Source organism: Protomyctophum parallelum, assembly GCF_964188405.1.
Source record: "Protomyctophum parallelum genome assembly, chromosome: 8".
Classification (NCBI taxonomy): Eukaryota; Metazoa; Chordata; class Actinopteri; order Myctophiformes; family Myctophidae; genus Protomyctophum; species Protomyctophum parallelum.
The window spans coordinates 36,202,760-36,228,053 of NC_139703.1; the positions used below are offsets into that span (position 1 = coordinate 36,202,760).

Consider the following 25,294-nt stretch of genomic DNA (forward strand, 5'->3'; position numbering starts at 1 on the left):
ATTTATTTTTTGTCCAAAAGTGCCCTTTTACGGGATTTCAGCCCCTGCCTCTCTAACACTCTCTGCACGTCCCCTGCGCAACACCGTTGTACAGTGGATTATAAATGATGCGTAACACCTAGAAAGCCGCTCCACACTGTCTGCCCTTGGAGAGCAATCTCCACAAGTCTGTCATATCCAGTTGCACATTTGAGACAGTTTCGGAGCACTGCGAGCAATTCGGGGAATGGTGCGAACGACATCAATAGCACTCAGACTGCTTGTAAAACCCAGACAGACTATTGTGTGCAGGAGGGGAAAGAATAGCTGTAAGATTACGTTGCTCTATACCTGGGGTGACAATGTAACTGTATGCTTCTCTTTCCTGATATAGAAAGTCGTGTGCACAGTATAGGCGGAGTCGGCGGAGATGCCTGAAACCATGTCATTAGAGTATTCCCAGTTAAGGATGCTATAAATCTTTTGACGTGTGCTGTCTTGTAAATCATGCTGTTCGTGATAACCACTTTTATTTTTCCACAACAGATTCATGACCTCATTAGTGTTTGAATTTCATGATTTTGTTGCGCCTTCACACACATCTACAAACCTTTGAAGATTAGTTTTATTCCGCGGACACAGTTTTCTTTTCTGATTTGGAATTATTAACAGTAAATAAAATAAAATCTAAAGTAGCCAGCTTCCTTCATGTCTTTTACAGCTAGCACATGTTAATTGAACATTTGCTTTGCGTTTTAACTGCAGGTAGTGTCTTGTGTGTCTTGTGTTTGTCCTCTGAAGTGTGTAGTAGAGAGCAGGTAGTGCATGTGGAATTTCTCCCCCTAAGTCCTTTAAAATCCCCCAAAATAGACAGCATAAGCACCCTGACATTTTTCAGTAAAATGCCCCCACGGGCATTACATTGTAGAGGGCCCGAAAAACAAAAAAAAAGTCTCACGAAAGCCTTGTCCTGTCTGTCTTCACTAAAACATTTCCTGGTACAACAGCCCTCATAAATTGGTAGAACACTATCTTATCCATCTGTACAACACAGTGGAACATTTTGACAACTTAAGTATTTTCTTCTTCTTTTTTTTTTACACCGTTTCCATCCAGGCCCAACGTGTGCGTGGAGAGGGAGGTGACGCTGGTTGCCCAGAGGCAGCCCTGTGTGCAGGCCTTCACACGCATGGTCAAGGTGTGGAAGCAAGGATGCCTGGGACAGACGTGGTGCATGGGATATGAGAGGAGGTGAGTAATGTACCCAAAACACTACCCTGTCTGTCTGTCTCTGTCTCTGTCTCTGTCTCTGTCTCTCTCTCTCTCTCTCCCTACAGTATCTATCATTTACCCTTTCCACAGTATGTTCTTTTACAGTAATAACTAGATCTGAGTTCTGAACACTGCATGGGCGCTATCATCACCTCCTATACCGTGAGGGTTAACCGATTTCGCGCGGGAACCCATTTTGGTGTTTTAAGAATTATGTTGTACTTTAGCTGTTGAAAAATGGCAGATCTACAAGCTTGTATGTCTGCTATTTCTTTTAAATCGTGAAAATGTAGTGCAAATCTTTGAATATATATTCTTTCACAGTGAACGTTTTTAACTCCAATCTTTGCTTCTGGGAGGTCCCTGGAACAACATATTTTCAGACGGGGGTCGGCGGCCAATTACATATATTTTTGGGGGTCCTTGACATGAAAATGTTTGAGAACGACTGAAATAGAAACATGGGTTTTTCAGAAAACTGTTTTGTAGAATCGCCCTCAGGTCTAAATGTTTTAAAGGGAACACCTTTCACCTTTCCTCCACCTTATCTCTATAATTTAAGCGAGGGCTTAAATGCTCACTGTAGGATGCTATAGCATTTCTGTCTGCGCCGCTCTGTGTCTCAGAGGTGTGGCTACGGGATAGCTTGAAAGATTGACCTCCCGATGACATCATTGGAGGGGGATTTCCAAGCTAATATACGAGAATAATAGAAGATAAAGCTTTATTGAGTCCTGGATGGAAATTCAGCTGTCATAGCAGCAGCAGCAGTGATAATGAAAACACAGGTGAAGGTATACAGGTATAAGAGAGTCTAGAACCAAACCCAGATAAATAAGAATAAACAATCTATCTTTTGATAAAAAAGATAAATCATGGCCTTAGATTCTAGTCCTATAACTGCACCGCGTCTCTGAATGACTAGCCTCAGAAACCCAGACGTTTTTATTTCCAACTGAATGAGTGAACATATCAGATATATGATTCTATCAATGAATTAAAATGTATACAGTAATATGAATGAATCTACATCTAGTGCAATGGAATTCTGTGCCTTTTCCCATTTTGGCCAATAGAACTTCATGATGCATTATAGCAGTGGTCTTCAACCAGTGGTCCGGGGACCACCATTGGTCCTTGAGGGGGTTCCAGGTGGTCCAAATGGACCCGTACGGGTCCATTTGGTTTCATTTTACACTCTCAAAAAGTTAAAATAATGTTAAACATCTTTCATTACTTAATGTACAAGAAGTCTACACAATTAGAGAATGAAGAATACTGTAAGTGTTATTTTTGATCAACGTTTGCCTGTTCTCTCCTATATCGTACCACATCAATACAACATGGAATTGTGGACAAAATATCATGATAACAAAAATATTGAGGCTAAATTGAGGCTAAATCTCATGAAATGGTGGTCCACCGTGGCTCAAATGCCAAATAAATAATAACTTGATATGAAAAGGGTTGAAAACCCACTGCATTATCGCACAGCATATCAACATACACATATCAACATCCCGCTTCTGAAACACAGAAAGAGTCGACAGAAATGGTACTAGGGCTTTCACTTCTAGTGATCTTTACTAGTTGATTAGTTGCCTAGTTTACTAGTCGACTAGTTGTTTAACTACCTATTATGTATTTAGTTTTCTTTATTATGATATTTGTACATTTAAAAACTGTGTACATTGGTGACTATAATCTAGCATTCTAGCTGATCTTTAGGCCTACAAAAACGGGGGGGGGGGGGGGGGGGGAGAAGGAGAAAAAAAACGTATTATTTTATTATCAACTAGTCAACCACCCAACAAGGTCGACTAGTGGATGTACTAGTCGAATAGTTGACTAGTTGCTTAAAGCCCTACATGGTACCATCCTATAGTTAGCAGCACTAGTGAGGAGTGAGGACGGATATAGTGTAAAGCAGTGATTCTCAACCTGTGGTACGTGTAAAAACTGGTGGTACGCAGAGGAGTCGCCCAACAAAAGACAAAAGTGGAATTAGTACAGGTAGTTCTTCTGACCAAGCAATTCATTGAAATATGCTCTCCAGCCATGCTGAAATGAGCATGACATCACACCTGGCCATTAATAGAAGATTTGAGAACAGATTAATCACATTATTAGAAATGACCACTAATCAGTTGTACTGATTAGTGATTATAGACAGCGCAGCAGCATTATTGGCTTATAAAGGAATAAATTGCATTTCCCTCCTGTGTTAACTGTGCATAGCTGAATAGGAGGGGGGCACATCTACGCCCCTGTATCACTAGTTATTATGGTGGTAGTATTTTAGCCAGATATTTTCTGATGTGGTGCAAAAAGGTTGAGTACCACGTACTGCTGTAAAGGCAAAGTGTTCCTTTACATTCTGGCAAGAGTATAATGCCCTGGCCTTAGTGGCCTATATGTATGATTTTGTGTAGAGATTAGAGAACATTGTGTTTTAACTTTCTATACTGACATAGTAATACTTGCGAAGTTAAAAACGTAAAAGTCTAAACGCAGAGGGACCCCATGCATCCGTAAGGAATTCCACCCTGGTATATAATATCCCAGACAATGCTGTCTGTCTGTCTGGCTCCCTCACCTCCTCCCTTTTCCTTCACTTAAATTATTCCTGTCTGTCTGTGTCTTTCGCTCTCTTTCTCTTCTGTGTTCTGTGATCAAACGCATTGGGTCCTCTCATACAGGTATAAGTGCAAGGTGTCGCCCTGTTTCACCAGCATTCACCAGCCATTTAACTCACACAGGCGTCTCCAGGGTTCCACATACCTTTAGAAGGAGACTCCCAGTGCCTAATCCCCTTTGACTGTCCATGTGAGTCACTAGTACTACACTACAAAATCCTCCGTTTTGGACCTGTAAAGGCTAATTTTAACACTCAGGGATTTTGAGTGTTTCTGTGTGTGCCACTCTTGCCCGCTTTCTCCGTATATATTTACCACGGTACAAAGTCAAAGCGTTCTTTGAAGGCACAGCCAAGGCCACAATTACTTGCCGTAAACAAACCATTTTTTTCTCCTTCTTTTTCTTCTTCTCCTCCTCCACCACGACGCCTAATGACTATGGAGCAATGAGAGAGGGGGCTCTAAAGTACAGGGATCAACACCACAGTCTGAAGTAGAGCCCTCGTAGTCTCACACTTTGAAATAGTCGCTTAAAAGCCTGGGAAGATGTTTGCTGATTATTATGCTGTTAACGTGACTTAAAAGAGTGGGAGAGGTTAGGGCAGATTATCTGTCAAGATTAGGTTTGTTTTCTTCATAATCCAAGAAACCACTTCTAGAAGCATTATTAAACGGAAAATAGCTTAAATGATTATGACATATGTGCACGCACGCACGCACGCATAGACACACTGTACTCGTATACATGTGTACACTCGCAGGCGTACACATGCACACGCCACATACACACGTGTTGCTATAAATGCTATATTTGGATCCACTGAACAAAGTCATAATTTACACTTCAAATATCACAGGGGTTCTGTGTGGTTTAAGGGCATGTGATGTCCAAAACGTAGTTAAACCTCTGCTACTACACACGCACGCACGGATGCTACGTACGCATGCACGCACGCACACACACGCGTCCCTGGAACAACATATTTTCAGATGGGGGTCGGAGGCCAATTACATATAATTCTGGGGGTCCTTGACATGGCATAGTTTGAGCACCACTGACATAGAAACATAGGGCTTTTCCGGAAAACTTTCATGATTTAGAAGACATTTTGTAGAATGGAGCCCAGGTCTAAAAAGGGGTTTTAAATGGACATACTTGTTGTGATTGACAGGACGGCGTACTACACTGCATACAGACAAGTCTACAGGCAGGATTACCAGACGGTCTACAAGTGCTGCCCCGGATGGTCTCAACTCAACGGGGAGGCCGGCTGCCTGTATCGTGAGTAATCCTTATATATTTGCCTTCTTTCTCTCACTTCATAACTAAAAACACATGGCATGGATGCACCTGGGACGTATCCTGAGGTCATGGATGCACCTGCACGTATGCTGAGGTCATGGATGCACCTGGACGTATCCTGAGGTCATGGATGCACCTGGACGTATCCTGAGGTCATGGATGCACCTGGGACGTGTCCTGAGGTCATGGATGCACCTGGACGTATCCTGAGGTCAACGGGGTTTCATGGATGCACCTGGGACGTATCCTGAGGTCAACAGGGTTTCGGGTCTACCGACATCATACCCCTCACTCAGGTGACCCAGCCGGGGTTGATCAAATCCCGACTTACGTCCCAATAGCTACCCTCGATCAGTCCATCAGGGAATGAGCAAGGCCACACAATCCGGCGCTCCGGAACTACTCTGCCGGGACTGGGATAACCAGATTCTGGTGCGAGGACTAGGCTCTGTGGGTTGACTCCTGTCCGGGCCCCTCCTACGTCTCACCAGGTCCACTCCTGCTCTCACCAGGCCCAGGACATGTGCATTGCATCAGACTCCCTTCATGTTAGATAAAGTAGTTTTTCTTTGGAAAACCAATACATTAAACGGATAATTTATTTGGCGTAAAGGCAGTCTATCTGTGTCTGGGATTTTGTTGTGTGACTCAAATGGGGGTGGGGGTGTGCATGGTTGGTTGGATATTTGATATTCGGCTCGGCAGGAGGAAGGTCGCTTCAAACATCGCCTCACGCTGGGCACAGGACACTGATTGGAGTCACTTTTAGGGAAAGGTCAAAAGATCAAGAGGTTGATGGTCCTACCGGGCTCCTCAGCAGCTGTTATCAGTCAAAGCCTTGTCCGCACTACGCAGTACTTCATCTGTCGTCACTGAACATTCAGAAGTGGGGTGCTGCACCGTGCTGCTGCTATGTGGGGAAAAGTCTTAACGTGTTGAATGTCGAGAAACATCCCGCAACCCTTGAATTTAGCATCGCAATTTCTGTGCAAAACGCTGATGATCTGAAGATTCATGTTTGAGTGCTGAGTGACTTTCATGGCTAGAGATAATCCCCCGTTTACGGCTTGGCTCAGGTGCATTCTGGCTGTGCATGCGGCGCTCCTGTAGGGCTTTGATACATATGGGCCTGATTGCCTGCCTGTCACACAGCTTCTGTTTGGCTGGACAGGACGCTATACACACTTCAAAGCCATTCACTGTCCATTGTTGAATGTTGGCTCTCTAGTCCTCTCTAGATCTCAACGTTGGGTTCAGGGTCCCCCGCAGCGGTCCTTGAGAGCATTCCAGCGGGTTACCATGCAGCTACTAAATTATTGAGATTCACCATAATTACATGTACAAGTCAATACAACTAGAGAATGTACAGGAATGGCTATTTTGTAGGGGTGTAACGATCTTTAACAGCGATACGATACGTATCAAGATACATGGTTGACGATACGATACATGGACGATGTTGGTTAATTCTGACGATACGATTCAATGATTTAATATCGATACAGTAACTATTTAGCAAAAACATTAAATCTGCGTGAAACATGAGGATAGAGCAGGTTTTTTAATGGAAACATTTATTATTATTATGGACTAGAACTGTACGTGCCCGTCGGCCACCGGCCTACTTGAGAGCGATGCAACTTGGGAACCTAATAATACCCGTTGTCAACTTGTCATAGCACCCGTTTTAACTATCTGTCTGTGTCCCACATGGAGATCTCTGTATCTGCCAGTCTGCCTGTGTGTGAAGAGTGCAAACTGACTGTGAAAAGTGAAGTGGTTAAGTAATCAATTTGCAGGTGTGGGGTTGCCATAGCAATCAATTGGCTGAGGCAGAGGCTGGAAATTGCGCAGGTGAGGGGCCTTAGGTTGATTAGGCCCACTGGCAGAGCTGACCAGAGCCTTTTGGGGTGTTGGTGGGGCAAACGGTTCTCGAGTGCATTACAACCGTACACACACACAGAGACCTGGTTTATTTATAGTAGACTAGACCTGTACGTGCCCGTTGCAGTTGGCCATCGACCTACTTGGGAACGATTCAACTTGGGAACCTAATGATATACGTTGTCATAGCACCCGTTTTAACTGTCAGCCGGTGTCCCACATGGAGATCTGTGTGCCTGTGTGTGAAGTGGGCAAACTGACTGTGAAAAGTGTACTTGGCAATCAATTCGGCCCGACAGAGCCTGATTGGTTGAACCTCAATTGGCTGAGGCAGAGGCTGGAAATTGCACAGGTGAAAGGAGTTGGCCTCATTAGGCCCACTGACAGAGCCTGGCCCAAGTGAAAGGAGTTGGCCTCATTAGGCACACTGGCAGAGCCTGACCAGAGCCTTTTGTGGTTGTTCTGGAGAACCGTGGGTCCGACCGACTCGATACCTGGCACTGCACTCCCTGTGGGGATGTGGAACGTGTGTGTCGAATGTGAAGTTGGTGGGTTAAACGGTTCTCGAGTTATGTGCATTACAACCATACACACACACACGCACACACACACACGTACACAGAGACGTAGGATATGCTACTATAAATGTGCCACGTCTCTGTGTGTAATGCACGTAACTGACCCACTGACTTCAAATTCACACACGCGTTCCACACCCCCACAGGGTTCTCCAGAACCACCACAAAAGGCTCGATCTGCTCAGGCTCTGCCAGTGCAGGGCCTAATCAGCCTACGTCCCCTCACCTGTGCAATTCCCAGCCTCTGCCTCAGCCAATTGATTGCCATGCATGGCAACCCCACACCTGCAAATTGATTACTTAACCACTACACTTTTCACATTCACTCTTCGGGCGCAGACAGACAGACAGACAGACAGGCAGACAGACAGACAGATGCAGAGATTTCCATATACAGTATGGGCACAAAAGGGACACAGACAGATAGTTAAAACGTGTGCTATGACAAGTTGACAACGGGTATTATTATGTTCTCAAGTAGGCCGGTGGCCGACGGGCACGTACAGGTCTTGTAAAGTAAACACAGTGATTCTCTGGCAAATACAGTGCATGGACAAACCTGCACGTTGACATGAACACAGAGAATACACACATTCTTCGATAGACCAAGTGTAGCGATATGGAATGGAAAAGTAATCACCATCCAGGGAGAGGAGGTAGAGATTGTGGACTCCTACAAGTTTCTGGGTGTCCACCTGAACAAGGACCTGAGAGACAACACAGAGGCTGTCTATAAGAAGGGACAGAGCAGACTGTACCTCCTGAGGAGGCTCAAGTCCTTTGGGGTGTGTAGCAGGCTACTGGTGATGTTCTACCAGTCTGTTGTGGCCAGCGTTCTATTCTACGCAGTGGTATGCTGGGGAGGGGGCATCAAGGCTGGTGAGCTCAATAGGCTCAATAAAATTATAAAGAAGGCCAGCTCTGTTGTTGGCCTCCGAATGGAGAACCTGCAGTCAGTCGCGGAGAGGAGGATCGGGGCTAAACTGGACTCCATGCGGGCAAATCCCTCCCACCCCTTAAATGAGGTGCTGCGGGATAGGACGAGCACCTTCAGCAGTAGGCTCACACTCCCCCTGATGCGCACGGAACGCTACAGACTCTCGTTCATGCCAACTGCCATCAGACTTTTTAATGCAAAGTCATAAGAACTGCCCCCCCCCCCCATATGGTCCTTGGTTGTCTGGTCTTGTGTGATATGTCATTTGTGTCTGTTCTGTGTTGCTCTGTCTGTCCAGTAGTTTTTAGCTTTTTAGTTTCTATGCACTTTATGCTGTTGTAACACTTCAATTTCCCCTCGGGGATTAATAAAGTATATCTCATCTCTCTCATAATTATACCCCTCTTTTCATCTTAAAATGGCTAAATAGAAAGCGCAAGAGCTTAGTATTGATACAATTGATTATTTGCATAAATTCCGATATACTTCGATTCTTGAAATTAAAATTGATATTTCGATGCAGTTACTATATCGTTGTCTTTCTTAGATATCCGGTGGTCCCAGAGATACAAATCTTATCAAATGGGGGTCCATCCATGGCCATAATGAACTTCATGTTGGGGTCTTTCAAAATGAAAAAGGTTGAGAATCCTTGCTTTTGTCATACCACTCACTGAAATTTATGTGGTTATACCAGTTTCACACCACGGAAAATAAATGGCTGACGTGTGAACATGAACCCCGTAAGGATCCGTTCAACCATAGCTGAGGAGTCCCTGGACCCCATGTTGAGAAGCAGAGGAACGCACGCATGCACGCACGCACGCACGCACAGCGAAGAACGCAGATCTATCCCACACAGCAGCTCTGATCCACGAGTGTGTGTGCGTGCGCTGTGGTGGTTTGTGTGTGTGCGTTGTGGTGGTGTGTGTGTGCGCGTTGTGGTGGTGTGTGTGTGTGTGTGTGTGTGCGTTGTGGTGATGTGTGTGTGTGTGTGTGTGTGTGTGTGTGTGTGTGTGTGTGTGTGTGTGTGTGATGTGATGTGTGTGTGTGTGTGTGTGTGTGTGTGTGTGTGTGTGTGTGTGTGTGTGTGTGTGTGTGTGTGTGTGTGTGTGTGTGTGTGTGTGTGTGTGTGCGCTGGTGGTGTGTGTGTGTGTGCGTTGTGGTGGTGTGTGTGTGCGCGTTGTGGTGGTGTGTGTGTGTGTGCGTTGTGGTGGTGTGTGTGTGTGTGTGTGTGTGCGTGGTGGTGGTGGTGGTGGTGGTGGTGGAGAGGTTGTGGTAACGGGAGATCCAGAGAGCTCCTGTCTGTGGGTCATAGCGGGGGCTGCCAGCACAGCTCATCTCGCTCTAGTGGATAGGCTTTTAGCTTCAGTGTTGTTTTTGGCAGCAAATTTCTATTTTTGTTTTAGTCATAGTCTTTGGAATGTCTAGTTAGTCTAGTTTTTGTCGACTAAATCTACAGTTGATTTAGTCGACTAAAATGTATTTTGTTGCGCGTTGATGCCGTCGTAATGGCTGTTTTTACACTTGCTGAAATTAGCCGATCCACAAGCTCACAACACGTCAGGCTGCGACGCCTTGTGAACTTGTAGAACTGCTATTTTCAGCATGAAGCCAAGTATAAAAGGACTTGTCTTTTATTTATACTGGATCTCTTGTCCACTAGTCCCTTCCTAACATTTTATTCTAGTTTTTATTTGTTGACGAAATTGTCAATATATTTAGTCTTACTTTTAGTCATCATGGCTTAATTGTTTTCATTTAGTTTCCATTTAGTTTTCACCAGTGAGAAAAGGTAGTCGACGAACATTTCTTCGTCTTAGTATTAATCGACGAAAACAACACTGCTTAGCTTCACAACATTGAGACCAGGCAGTCTTTGATGGGATTTTACAGCCAGTGATCCACGGCACATTGCCTGCATACCTAGACAGCACCCTTGGCAAAGCCCTCCTGTAAACAGCTTGGGGGACACACTGCCGTCCTCAAGGAGAAGCCACTGCTTCCTCCTCCAGACTTGGACCACCCTGTGTTCGATTGTGCCCAGCTTTGCTACCCCTTCCTTAATTCCCTCCCCTCCCTCCCTCCTGAGCCCCCTGGTACAGGTAGCTATATACTCTCTGCGGGGCTAATGGCGAGTCACTGGGGCTAGGGGGGGGTGGGGGGTGGGAGATGATCCCCCTGGATGTGCCTTTCATCAGCGTCTCATTATGGGGTTCATGCCGTCCTCAAAGCGCTCTTTGTCTTCCCTGGAGAGAAGGTTACAGTATTAAATTATGCAGGGGAGCATTAGGCTGTCTGCTGTGTGTGCCGTGATGCCGGGGCCTGGTTTGTTTTAAAACGCACACAAAGAAACGTCTTAACAGGCATTCCACAGCGCTGGCCAGTGTCCCCCCATCCCCCCCCCCCCCCACACACACACACACACACTCGCTATAACCGTGACTTATACTTTGTTGTACGACAGTGTCATGCATCGGAAAAAATGGCAGATCTACAAGCTCGCGACATCGGGCGATGCGGTTTTTGAGCTTTTTATAGATTGTCGGCCGTGGAACACTCGCGTACGGCAGCGCCCAAATCAGGGGGCATCGGCCGGTCGGTCGGTCGCACAGGGCTTTTGTTTCTCCGTTCGAGTGACAATGTCAAGCTCTTTTCGCTGCGAGGCAGTAGGGGCTTTTATCTTTAGGTAACTGAAGACGTAGCAGCACTTTGTAGATGGGACAAACTAATCACCCTTTCCTCTGAACCATTGAACCAGGATAAAAGGATCCTCCTCCCTCTCCCTCTGACTGAGCACTTATCTATTATATGTGCTATCTGCACTGTTACCCCTTCAGCGGCACAACTAAGTATATGAGACTGTGTTTTCAAACGGTGCACATTGTTGCATGCAAAGGGAAAATATCTGCTTTGCGGGAGGTACTAATGCAATCTAAAGTGTTGGAGCTTTAGCAAATCCCTGGAAAATCTTAAAGAGTGCTTTGAGTTAAGAGTGATTTAGTGCCTAGCACCTGTGGGATCTCTCTCTCTCCCTCTCCCTCTCCCTCTCCCTCTCCCTCTCTCTCTCTCTCTCTCTCTCTCTCTCTCTCTCTCTCTCTCTCTCTCAACATCATCTTTGTGGTAATCTAGTACATCAGTGGTTCCCAACCTGTGGGTCGGGACCACCAAGGTGGTCCCCACGTGATTTTGAGGGGGGTCCCCACTCCCCAAATAGTGAAGTGACAATTTAAGAACCTTTTTAATATCTCAAAAAAGGACAAAGAAATAACTAGAAATGCACGCTGTCGAGATGCCGACTGCTGCTCTGAGTCCTAGAGCCCTCTGCTGTCTGGGTCCGACTGCTGCTCTGAGTCCTAGAGCCCTCTGTTGTCTGGGTCCGACTGCTGCTCTGAGTCCTAGAGCCCTCTGCTGTCTGGGTCCGACTGCTGCTCTGAGTCCTAGAGCCCTCTGTTGTCTGGGTCCGACTGCTGCTCTGAGTCCCTATAGAGCTCTCTGTCTGGGTCCGACTGCTGCTCTGAGTCCTAGAGCTCTGTCTGGGTATGACTGCTGCTCTGAGTCCCTATAGAGCTCTCTGTCTGTGTCCGACTGCTGCTCTGAGTCCCTATAGAGCTCTGTCTGGGTCCGACTGCTGCTCTGAGTCCCTATGGAGCTCTCTGCATGGGTACAACTGCTGCTCTGAGTCCTAGAGCTCTGTCTGCGTATGACTGCTGCTCTGAGTCCTAGAGCTCTGTCTGCGTATGACTGCTGCTCTGAGTCATAGAGCTCTGTCTGGGTCTGACTGCTGCTCTGAGTCCCTATAGAGCTCTCTGTCTGGGTCCGACTGCTGCTCTGAGTCCCTATAGAGCTCTGTCTGGGTCCGACTGCTGCTCTGAGTCCTAGAGCTCTGTCTGGGTATGACTGCTGCTCTGAGTCCCTATAGAGCTCTCTGCATGGGTGCTGCTCTGAGTCCTAGAGCTCTGTCTGCGTATGACTGCTGCTCTGAGTCCTAGAGCTCTGTCTGCGTATGACTGCTGCTCTGAGTCAAAGAGCTCTGTCTGGGTCTGACTGCTGCTCTGAGTCCCTATAGAGCTCTGTCTGGGTATGACTGCTGCTCTGAGTCCCTATAGAGCTCTGTCTGGGTCCGACTGCTGCTCTGAGTCCCTATAGAGTAGGGATGCACCGAAAATTCGGCCACCGAAAATATTCGGCCGAAAATGGCTAAAAATGTATTTTCGGCCTATTCGGTTTCGGCTCAAATAGGCCGAAAATATATCACCGAATAGTCAAAACACCGGGTCGGTATAAACACAACACGCGATTGTCTTGAACGTAACCAGAGCGCTCCGCATCTACCTCTCTCTCTCTCCCAACGTCAGTCTCCCCCCCCCACACACACACACACACACACACAGCGTCAAGTTGCTCTGTGCTGTGGCTGCGATGCGCTCCGCGAAATCTGCGCTCATCAACAGGTCCCAAAACATGGTATTTGTGAGCACCGCCACTGTCTATTTTTTGTCGTAGGCTATGACAAAAAATGCTCCCCAATGTCTGAATCTGTGAGTTTGCATGCAGGCTACGACGAACACTAGCAGTAGCTTGCTCGTTAGCTCCTCAAACTTGTTCCACCTGTGTGTAATCTCAGCAGCGCATTGAAGTGGGCACAGGCAGGGCAAAAGCAGAAGCAGAATGTCCGTGAACGTTTTGCTTAACAATGATCAGTTGTTCAGTGCTGTTTAACTTTGGCAATATGTGATACTAGAGCCTAGAGAACATGCTAATATGGCTGCTAAATAAGAACGTTTTCCCCTATCAGCTGGCATGCTATTGTGTGTGTGTGTGTGTGTGTGTGTGTGTGTGTGTGTGTGTGTGTGTGTGTGTGTGTTTGTGCGTGCTTGCGTGTGCGTGCCCACACACTGTGTAGGACAGTGGTTCTCATAGTGGGAGTTCCAGCTAAATTATAGATAGTTAGGAAGTAAACCAAGTGGGGCCGGTCTGTAACAGAGTGCAAAAATGGAACCAAATACACTCTCAAAATTTACATTGTTTTTTACAATAGAAATAAAAATAAATTGGGGTCCCAGAGATAGAAATGGGAAGAAAGACAGTCAGCTATACACAGTCAACATTACAGATTACAGTATCATTACAAGTACAAGGAATGGCAATGAAATCAAATTGTATTAAAAAGGGGGTAAAATATTAATTTTGAAGGAGTATTAATTTTTATTGTCTTTATTGTTAGTTACAACATGCCTACAATAACTTGAAGCATTTTTTTAAAGGTAATTGCAAAAAGGTGCCATAATCCGATTAATCGTTTAAATAATCGCCCGATGAATCGATTATGAAAATCCATAATCATGTCTTTTGCCATAATCAGGTAGCTTTACAACAAAGCTGTATTCGGCTATTCGGTATTCGGTTTTCGGCCAACTGTTTCCTATATTCGGTATTCGGTTTCGGCCAAGAATTTCCCTTTCGGTGCATCCCTACTATAGAGCTCTGTCGGGTCCGACTGCTGCTCTGAGTCCCTATAGAGCTCTGTCTGGGTCTGACTGCTGCTCTGAGTCCCTATAGAGCTCTCTGTCTGGGTCCGACTGCTGCTCTGAGTCCCTATGGAGCTCTCTGTCTGGGTCCGACTGCTGCTCTGAGTCCCTATGGAGCTCTCTGCATGGGTACAACTGCTGCTCTGAGTCCTAGAGCTCTGTCTGGGTACAACTGCTGCTCTGAGTCCCTATAGAGCTCTCTGTCTGGGTACAACTGCTGCTCTGAGTCCCTATATAAGAAGGGAACATTTGCGAAATGTGTGTCAAATCTGAAAAACAAATGCTTACCACTAGCTTTCTTCACAGATGTGTTCATAAAGGTGTCTACAATCACATACAAATTTGTTCCAACCCAACTCCCTTGGGAAACTTTGTGACAGCTGCTAAAAGTTGGGCTACCATTATCAACCAATATAAGGCAAAACATTCCAAATTTCATTATAGGGGGTTTTCATGATTCTGAATCCATTGCAAACATTAGTTTTGAACAAAAAACACTCCTTTGCCTAAAAATGCCTAATAGCCGTCATCATAAATGTGATGAGGTCAGCACATTTGAATTTAGCCCAAGGAGTATTTCTGTGCAAAACTAATGCTTGGAATGGATTCAGAATCATGAAAACCCCCTAGTTTTACATGTCACATGCTACTTAAAGTATAATGAAATTTAGATTTTTTTTTGCCAACATGCTCAAAAAAGGACAAAGAAATAACTAGAAATGCACGCTGTCGAGATGCCGACTGCTGCTCTGAGTCCTAGAGCCCTCTGCTGTCTGGGTCCGACTGCTGCTCTGAGTCCTAGAGCCCTCTGTTGTCTGGGTCCGACTGCTGCTCTGAGTCCTAGAGCCCTCTGCTGTCTGGGTCCGACTGCTGCTCTGAGTCCTAGAGCCCTCTGTTGTCTGGGTCCGACTGCTGCTCTGAGTCCCTATAGAGCTCTCTGTCTGGGTCCGACTGCTGCTCTGAGTCCTAGAGCTCTGTCTGGGTATGACTGCTGCTCTGAGTCCCTATAGAGCTCTCTGTCTGGCTCTGTCTGGGTCCGACTGCTGCTCTGAGTCCCTATGGAGCTCTCTGCATGGGTACAACTGCTGCTCTGAGTCCTAGAGCTCTGTCTGCGTATGACTGCTGCTCTGAGTCCTAGAGCTCTGTCTGCGTATGACTGCTGCTCTGAGTCATAGAGCTCTGTCTGGGTCTGACTGCTGCTCTGAGTCCCTATAGAGCTCTCTGTCTGGGTCCGACTGCTGCTCTGAGTCCCTATAGAGCTCTGTCTGGGTCCGACTGCTGCTCTGAGTCCTAGAGCTCTGTCTGGGTATGACTGCTGCTCTGAGTCCCTATAGAGCTCTCTGCATGGGTGCTGCTCTGAGTCCTAGAGCTCTGTCTGCGTATGACTGCTGCTCTGAGTCCTAGAGCTCTGTCTGCGTATGACTGCTGCTCTGAGTCAAAGAGCTCTGTCTGCGTATGACTGCTGCTCTGAGTCAAAGAGCTCTGTCTGGGTCTGACTGCTGCTCTGAGTCCCTATAGAGCTCTGTCTGGGTATGACTGCTGCTCTGAGTCCCTATAGAGCTCTGTCTGGGTCCGACTGCTGCTCTGAGTCCCTATAGAGCTCTGTCGGGTCCGACTGCTGCTCTGAGTCCCTATAGAGCTCTGTCTGGGTCTGACTGCTGCTCTGAGTCCCTATAGAGCTCTCTGTCTGGGTCCGACTGCTGCTCTGAGTCCCTATGGAGCTCTCTGTCTGGGTCCGACTGCTGCTCTGAGTCCCTATGGAGCTCTCTGCATGGGTACAACTGCTGCTCTGAGTCCACTAGCTTTCTTCACAGATTTGTTCATAAAGGTGTCTACAATCACATACAAATTTGTTCCAACCCAACTCCCTTGGGAAACTTTGTGACAGCTGCTAAAAGTTGGGCTACCATTATCAACCAATATAAGGCAAAACATTCCAAATTTCATTATAGGGGGTTTTCATGATTCTGAATCCATTGCAAACATTAGTTTTGAACAAAAAACACTCCTTTGCCTAAAAATGCCTAATAGCCGTCATCATAAATGTGATGAGGTCAGCACATTTGAATTTAGCCCAAGGAGTATTTCTGTGCAAAACTAATGCTTGGAATGGATTCAGAATCATGAAAACCCCCTAGTTTTACATGTCACATGCTACTTAAAGTATAATGAAATTTAGATTTTTTTTTGCCAACATGCTATACTTAAAGCATAATGATTTTTTGGGAATTTTGCCTTTTATATTCGTTGTTACTGGTACCCCAACTTTCAGCAGCTGTCACAAAGTTTCCCAAGGGAGTTGGGTTGGAACACATTTATATGTTATATAGGGCTAAAGTAGGATAATAAACTGTGTTTGATGGGAGCGGTGAAACGTGCGTCTACATCCTGCGCATGCGCTCTCCATTTATATGTTATAGTAGACACCTTTATGAACACTTTTGTGAAGAAAGCTAATGGTAAGCATTTTGTTTTGCAGATTTGCCACACATTTAGCTAATTTTCTCTAACTAATAGAGCTTTGTCTGGGTACGACTGCTCTGAGACCTAGAGCTCTCTGCTATTATAAATCCTTTAGACCCGTTAATGACCTTATACCACCCTTGAAACGTACCCTAGTTACGTCACCAAGAATGGTGGTCCCTTATTGGCTGTGGGAGGACACCGACCGACAGATATATATCTTTCGCGCGACACGTTGTGAGCTTGTAGATCTGCTATTTTCAGCATGCAACCAAGTGTAACATGACTTATACTCGATCTCTTGTCCACTAGTCGCTTCCTGACGTTTTAGTCTAGTTTATATCTGTTGACGAAATTGTCAATACTTTTACTCATCATGGCCTGTTTTCATTTAGTTTCCATTTAGTTTTCACCAGTAAAAAAAGGTAGTCGACGTACATTTTTCGTCTTAGTATTATAACAAGTAAGACGCGCAAACGCGTGAAGCGAACGCAGCTCGTGTGTGTGTGTGTGTGTGTGTGTGCTACAGCTGCGCCCTGTGTGTGTGTGTGTGTGTGTGTGTGCTACAGCTGCGCCCTCTGGTGGCGGGCGGGTGGTGTAACAGCGGGACAGACACACAGACAGACATTCAGCCCTTGCTGTCATAGTAAGTGGCTCACTGCGTTCGCAACAACACTGCTGTATTTCTCGTCTGGTGGTTGTGCGCTCTCTCTCTGTTACCTCTATTTTCAGTCTTCTCAACCCCCCCCCCCCCCCCAACTCCCCATGCATTGTGGATTATATGTCTCTGGCCACAATTGTTTTTGTCTCCAACATTCCATTTCTTTGCTTGATAAATGTCATGCTTGAGTAGAGAATGCCAGAAATATTGCAAATATCCGGTTATTGTCACATGTTCCATTCTATTATATCGTTGGTTGTCCTTTTCTCCCTGTTTCCCTTTCATCCACATGTGAAAATGAAGCATATCTTCATCACATGACAGGACGTTTGGGGCACCCATGCCTTTGGAATCTTCACAATATGACTAAAGATGAACAAAGAATGTGGAGGAGGCTCAGACTAAAATAATTTCTTTTGACAATTCTATGTAGGAATCCCAACGTTCTCCACAAGATACAGGTCTGTTCAAATGCTCGAGAAACCAATTAACAAAGGGGCCTTTTTCTGTGTGGAGTTTGCATGTTCTCCCCGTGTCCCCTAGGGTATGTACCCTCACAAAAAACATGAAGTAATATATGATGATATATATATGATGATTTGGGGTGTTAGAGTACAGTACAGTAGAGGGACCCCCACACGGTAACTCTGTCATTTCTCGACCGTTTCGGGCGGCTCACCGGAACCAGGCTGGCCACTGGCCGTGTTCCTGTGGGTCTGGAACTTCCGGGGACCCCACACAGAGTTGCACCACTCACTTGACACAGGTGTGATTAAAATTTTTACGAGAAAGTCCATGTAAAACGCAACCGAAAAAGCCCTGAAGTGCTTTTGAGGTGAACAATTGAAGCATGTCTACTTAAACTGTTTTTTGAAAGGAGTCCAATTGGCTTGGTGACAATCTGATTCCGCCGAGAGCGTAGGTGCTCTTGACTTCAGTGATGGCACTCAGAGGGACTTCCTCTACTACTTAAGCATTATGTAGAGCGCTCGCTCAACAAGCACAGCCTGACCCTGGGCAAAGTGGACGGGAGAATAGGTGGGGACAGTCACGAGTGGAAGCAGGCAGTTAACGTTGATTGACGGCAACAATGAGCTTCGAGGCGGTGGGGCTGAGGAACCTGGGACAATGGCTTCTCCAGTGTTTTTTGCGCCCTCGTTAAAAACACTGAATGGGGGGAACTGTGTGGCCCCCTTTTGTGGAGGGACCAGGCTGGAGAAGGTCGTCCTGGTGTGGAGAAGAGGAGGAAACTGCTCGTCTCTGCCCATGGGTGGTCTCTGTGTGTGTGTGTGTGTGTGTGTGTGTGTGTGTGTGTGTGTGTGTGTGTGTGTGTGTGTGTGTGTGTGTGTGTGTGTGTGTGTGTGTGTGTGTGTGTGTGAAGCGCTGTGCGTGCATGGTTGGAGAACCATGGGGACTGCACAGTGCATTGTTGAGCATAGACACTCACTCACGCACACACACACACACACACACACACGCACGCACCCAGACACACACAAACACGGACACATTCCCCGTCCCAACATGACATGACACCATTACATCAACAAAATTTTACTGGTGTTTGTTTTGTTCTCTTTTATTCCTAATATAAAATCCTCCAAAATATTAATTAAATGTTGCCGTTGAACGTTGTCCCGATTTTTTTCAGACCGAGTATTTAATCTTTCGTAGCCGATACCGAGTACCGATACGAGTACTTTATTTGTGTTGAGTAACCACTTATTTTACCCCCTTTTTCTCATAAATGCAGACGGATCTCCGATCTACACTTGTCAGTTGTCATTTAAGCTTGTAGATCGGCTGTTTTTGGTGATTTGCTGCAGTGTTTGGTCAGACTTGCTCCCGTTGCATTCGTTCAGCCTATAGTGTCAATTGGATGTTTTGGTACTCGGGTCAGAGTACCGAGTACGAGTACTAGAGGGTGGTATCGGCCTGATTACCTGATACCAGTACCATACAAGGAACAACGACGATGACAGGGAGGGTAGTAATGATATAAGTCTCGTTCTGCTGACGTCCTCGTTAGTCAGAGAGAGACATACGTGTAATTATCTTGTCTGATGATCGGCGTCTCGGGGACGTTTTGAAGTGAGGAGGAGGAGGTGTATCTCCACTCATACAGGAGGTCAGGTCAGGGCAGGTTATGTTGGTTATCAGGTTGGTTATCTACAAGCTTATCTACAAGCTCACGATCTACAAGTTCACAATGCGTCGCGGATGCGACGCATTGTGAGCTTGTAGCTCGGCTATTTTCAAATGGCCGAAATGTATGTACGGTACGGTTGAACTGGTTAATGTATGTTTTGTAGCCCTAATTCTACAAAGTAACTATACAGTTTTAAAATACATGTAGTGGAGCAAAAGTTGACTCTGAGATGTAGTGGAGTAGAAGTAAAAGTTTTGGAAATTGGAAGTACTCAAGTAAAGTACTAATACCTCAAAATTATACTTAACACCACTGGTGACAGGAATGGCAGAATGTCTTATTTATCCTACTACCATACTCTTTTCAATTATATGCCAGTGTTAAGTGTTAACTCGCAAAGGGTAAGAATGTAAGTACATACGTAAGCCCTTCACACGACACTCCGTTTTGGAGTGCACATGGAAACATAACATAACATAACACAACGTAACATGTCCCTCCGGGAGATTTATTTCACGTTAAAATGAATCTCTGAGTGTATACTACCCTAGGCCCATGGACAAAATGAATTCAGTGATTCATGGCACAGCAGAATGCTCAGCAAATATTATAATTGCTAGCTGTTTAACCCATTTAGGACTGACACCAGATTCTACAAATGTCATCATTTAGAATCTAAATGATGACAGTTTGCTGAAAAACCTATGTTTCTATATCAGTGGTTTTATATATAATTGGCCACCGAACCCCATCTGAAAATATAATAATATTGTGTATCAAGGGACCCTCCAGAAGCAAACTTTTGAGTTAAAAACCTTCGCTCTGAAAGAATATATATACCTTTGTGGGGTGCATACTTAGTTTAGACTAGTCATTGGTTAGACATAAAGTTGGTGAGGGGTGTGTTAAAATGACCGGATTAAGTTTGGTGAGGGGTGCGTCTTAACATTGGGAGAGGGTTAAGGTTAGGTTTAGGTGTGCTGCCCCGTGGGAGGTTAGGGTGAGGGTTTGAGATAGGTTGTAGGACTAATGACTGGTCTAACTAAGTTCTGCACCTGTATGAAACAGCGTTCACGTGTCATCGGCCCAATGACATGAACGTGATTGATAGTCGCAATGATAGTCAACGGCCCAGTGCTGGCTCGAGCTGCAATAACAAATTCGGCCACTATGTCCATTTCGCCTCAGGGTTTCCTCTCTGTGACATCTCTATTATATTTATACTAAGATTTGCCTGTGGACTGAGTCCACAAATCCCATATATATGAAATAACAATTTGCCAGCAGATGTCACCGTTGAGGGATTTTTGCCTGTTTTCATTGCCGCTCAAAAGGCTTCAGAGCACACAGAGAAACCCCCCAGACCTCAGAAAATCCAAGTTCAGGTTGTGTGGGTTTAATTGAGGTCATAAAACAAAACAAAAATAGAATTAAATTAAAATGAATGTGATGAAACCTTTACCACTGAGGATGTTACGGCGTACTTGAATGTTCTTGAGAGAGTCATCAGAGAGCTGTCGAGGGCCATCTGACGTAGCTTTGCCCCTGGCGTGCCCTGTTTTTTTTCTTTTTTCCTCCTTTATTTTCTCTCCACAAGAACGCTTTGAAATGACACATCCCTGTGCAGAGCAAAACCATGATTTGTAGACCCAAATAGGGCACTGGGGTTCTGTGCATATAGAATACAAATGACTGTATTGTGTACTGTATATGGCAGTGGTTCCCAAAGTGGGGTCCGGGGACCCCCCAGGGGTCCTTGAGTGAGTTCCAGGGGGTCCCCAGCTAAATGACAGTTTGGAACCAAGTGGACACTTATGGGTCGGTAACTCAGACAGTGTACAAATGGAACCACTAACGAGTCCGTTTGGTTCCATTTGTACACTCTCAGAGTTAAATTAACATTGATTTTAAAATATAAATTGGGGGTCCCAGAGATAGAAATGCCATTAATTAAATGGGGATCCGTAGTTCTGGTCCATAGCTCTAACGCGTTGCATTTAGAGCTATGTTACTCTCGACTTCCGCCGCTCGCATGAATGCAGACCAGCCTCTCATCTGTAGTGTAAATAAAAATAACGTTTTTGCTACTCACCAAAACAAATGCGGGTTGTGTCATTAGAAAGCCTACTCATCTTAGTGGAAGCACTCTGAGCCCCCCACCACACGTATAAACGGTACTTTTTGGCCAGAAAGGGATTTATTTTTCACCAAAGGAAAAATATTCTCTATGAGGCAATTCTCTGGGCAATATCGGTAGAAGTGGAGTAAGTAAAAGTACAGTTTATACAGAGTACAGAGTTCTCCCACTAAGGAAAGTAGGCTTTCTAATGACACAACCCGCCTTTGTTTTGGTGAGTAGCAAAAACGTTCTTTTTATTTACGCTACAGACGAGAGGCTGGTCTGCATTAATGCGAGCGGCGGAAGTCGAGAGTAACATAGCTCTCAATGCAACGCATTAGAGCTATGGACCAAAGCTAGGGGATCTACGTAGCCTATTGCATGTCAAACCTCCGGGGCCATGAAATGAAATGGGTTGATAATCTCTGCTAGAACCGTCCCTGGCATATCTCTTCAAATGGGGGTCTGTGGGGCTAATGAGTGTCAATTTGGGTCCTTGACATGAAAAGGTTTGGGAACCACTGCTGTATGGTACGGCACCAAACAGGGTCCACACACCACACCACACCACACAGCAGCTTTTGTGTCTGTGAGTTACCGCTAAACGCTTGGTCTCCCTCCTGTGTCTCGTTGTCTGGGGGTCAAACAGATAGACAGAGCCTAAACAAACACAGGAATTTCCAGAAAAGCCTTTCCTTTTAGAAAAGCCTTTATTCCCCCTTGTCCTTTTAGGGGGTCCGAGCCGGTGGCTGCCACCTGCTCGTCGGAACTCCAGCGCGTTGGCGAGTGAGTCTTTGACCTCTCATGGGGTCTCTCCGCTATGCCTGGTTCTTTGTGGGAGCTGCTAATCCTCTCAGACACGGTGTCTTTGGAGTAGAGTGGAGGCAATCACAGAGAGAGAGACACATGAGAGCGAGTCTTGCGCTGTTATTAGGCCATGCTGCACGGCACATTAAGGAATCATTTCAGGGGGAAGATTAAGTGGTGTAAGGGGGCACTGGGTCGGGGCAGACCCAAAAATGCTCTGGTTAGCAGCCAACAAGCCCTCATCATAGTCATCGTATTCATATCTCTGGAGTAGGGAGGGAGTGGACATTCCCCATTACTCTGTATAGAGGAGACAGTGAGAGATATCTGAATCTCTGTTTCGGTGATTCTCATCTTTCCGTTTTGATTTCAAGGCCCTCAATTTGATATGCATTATTGGGCCACAGACACACATTTAATATATATTTTTTATCTGGGAGTCGGGACCACAATTTGCACGGTATAATTCTCAGTGAGGTCCATTTGGTTTCTATCTGTACACTCAGAGTGCCAGGGTCTAGTTTGGTTCCTATAATAACTATCAATCATTCCTTTAGCTGGGATCCCTTCAAAAGCCATTAGTGGTCGACCCCACGCTCGTTGTGACCCAGTTTTTGCCAGGTGCGAAGCAGCCGCCCTGGCCTACATTTAGCACGCACCACTACTGACGACCGCGAAGACGACTCTAAACACGACCCGGTCATGATTGGCTGCCTCCTAAGCCAATCGGAGTTTGAGCGGCATAAAAACCAATACTCTGAACGCCGCAACGGAGAGAGAGTGGCAACAGAAAGAATAAGGTCGGCCAAAATTAGTTTTCTTCGACGGATGGCTGGCAGTGTTGATTTCGGCGACTAAAACTAAGACGAAAAATGTTCGTTGACTACCGTTTTTCACTGACGAAAACTAAATGGAAACTAAATGAAAACTAAGCTATGATTACTAAAACTAAGACTACATTTACTGACAAGTACTGACAAGTTACTAATGTTGCTCTGGGAGAGGGAAGCTCTCTGGTGGAGCTGTTGCCCCCGCGACCTGACTACGGATAAGCGGTTGATGATTGATGGTATGGATGGAACTGAGTAATGTGTTGGTGCACATCCATCATCTGTGAAGCCAAATCTTTGCTCTCAGCACATTTACATTTCATCACCAGCTAATGGCAGAAGTAGGGATAGTTATGTTAACCCATTTTGGGCGGGAACCCCTCTTGCTATTTTAAGCATTATGTTATGCTTTAGCTATTGAAAAACCGCTAAATGTGGCACAAATCTTTGAATATTTGCTCCCCAAATCTTTGAATATTTGCGTTCCAGGCGGGGTCCCTGGAACTACATATTTTCAGATGTGGGGGGTCGGCGGCCAATTACATATGATTTCTGGGGGTCCTTGACATGAAATAGTTTGAGAACCACTGACGTATACTGTAGAAACATGAGGTTTATCAGAAAACTGTCTTGTAAAACTTTACAAGACATTATTTTAATTTCTACGTCAGGCCTAATTGGGTTAAGTTGTGCTACTACGGCGCATTGGAGCTATACTGTCGCCACAGAATGGCAGGAACTGGAAGTCATCATGACATGGGGGGAGATTACACGATCTCTCCTTCCTGTTGGCGGAGCCATTTCACCGGCGTCACCGAGACCAGACCAGAGAAATGCTGAATGTGCTTCGTCACCGTTTCCCCAAACAGTGGGTCGGGGACACATTTCCTACATTTTAAAATATATATATTATTATGATTATTTCAAAACGTTTTCCAAAAACATTCCCAAAAATGTGCGTGCGTGTACAGTAAGTGCATGGTAGAACTAGTGCTGAGCAGATGTGTGTGTGTGTGTGTGTGTGTGGGGCCACTGAGGGCTGACAGGCGGATGTTTAGGCTGTGCTTCCCTCTAGTCTGGATCTGCTGACAGACAGTTGGATGAAATGACCCCATGGCATGTCGCGGCCGATTAGAGACGCCAACTTTTTCATGTCCATCTCCTCTGGAGAATGTCACGTCAACCCCCCTCCCCACTCCCCCACCCCAATCCTGTCGATGACGAGGTCCAGTTCCAAACCAGAGACACATCTGAGGGAACCCCTTCTACGAGCTTGTAGATCTGCTACGTTTTTAACTCAAATCGTTTTTAACGTTTTTAACTCAAATCTTCACTTCTGTGGGGGTCCCTGGAACATTGGAACAACATGTTTTTAGTTGGGGGGGGGGGGGGGTCAAATGCATATCATTTTTGGGGTCCTTGACCTTGATTGGAACATAGCAGTTTGGGGAGGGGCTTAGCTATATAGGTCAATTAGGACAATGTTGGTGCTTTCACAAACACTCAAAACTGCCATCTGTTTTTCACACACACAAACACATTCACATATTAACTGTATATATGGTGATTTTGGGTGTGCCAGTACAGTACAGTGACAGTACAGTACAGTAGAGGGACCCCCACACGGTAACCCTCTCATTTCTCTACCGTTTTGGACGTGGGGCGTCTTGCCGGAACCGGGCCAGCACAGAAAGAAAGAAGCGTTACGAGCTTGTAGATCTGCAATTTCTTTAATCGTGAAAATGTGGCACAAATATTTGAATATTCTTTCAGAGATAACGTTTCTATAACTCAAAGCTTTGCTTCTGGAAGGAACATATTTAGATGGGGGGGGGGGGTTGGCGGCCCATGATTTTTGGGGGTCCTTGACATGAAAATGTTTGAGAACCACTGACAGATCATTTCTAGACATGTTGATATCAACAGTGGGATATCAGTAAAGTCTATATATGGCATAAGTATGGCGTCGAAATGAAATGATGGTCAGAAAGACTCTGGGATTAGATGAGCAGCTGCTAATATTGGCTCCCCCCATTAAACTGGCGTTTTTTTCTTTGGACGGCGGGGTATGTAATCACTTGGACAGGGATTGATGCTTGCATTCCTCTTGTGATTAGATGGAACCCTCGCGGCTCTCCTTAGCTC

General features: G+C 45.7%; 1 protein-coding gene across 1 annotated transcript in view; it reads left to right on the forward strand.

Annotated features, from left to right (window-relative positions):
• megf6b (multiple EGF-like-domains 6b) overlaps window positions 1–25,294 on the forward strand; it is a gene marked incomplete at its 5' end in the record, with an annotated part of 164,035 nt that overhangs the window by 2,987 nt on the left and 135,754 nt on the right. The window contains 2 exons of the mRNA XM_083771715.1: window positions 1,096–1,230; window positions 5,060–5,169. Of these exons, the coding sequence (XP_083627841.1) occupies window positions 1,096–1,230; window positions 5,060–5,169 (245 nt within the window). The remainder of the gene's footprint in view (window positions 1–1,095; window positions 1,231–5,059; window positions 5,170–25,294) is intronic.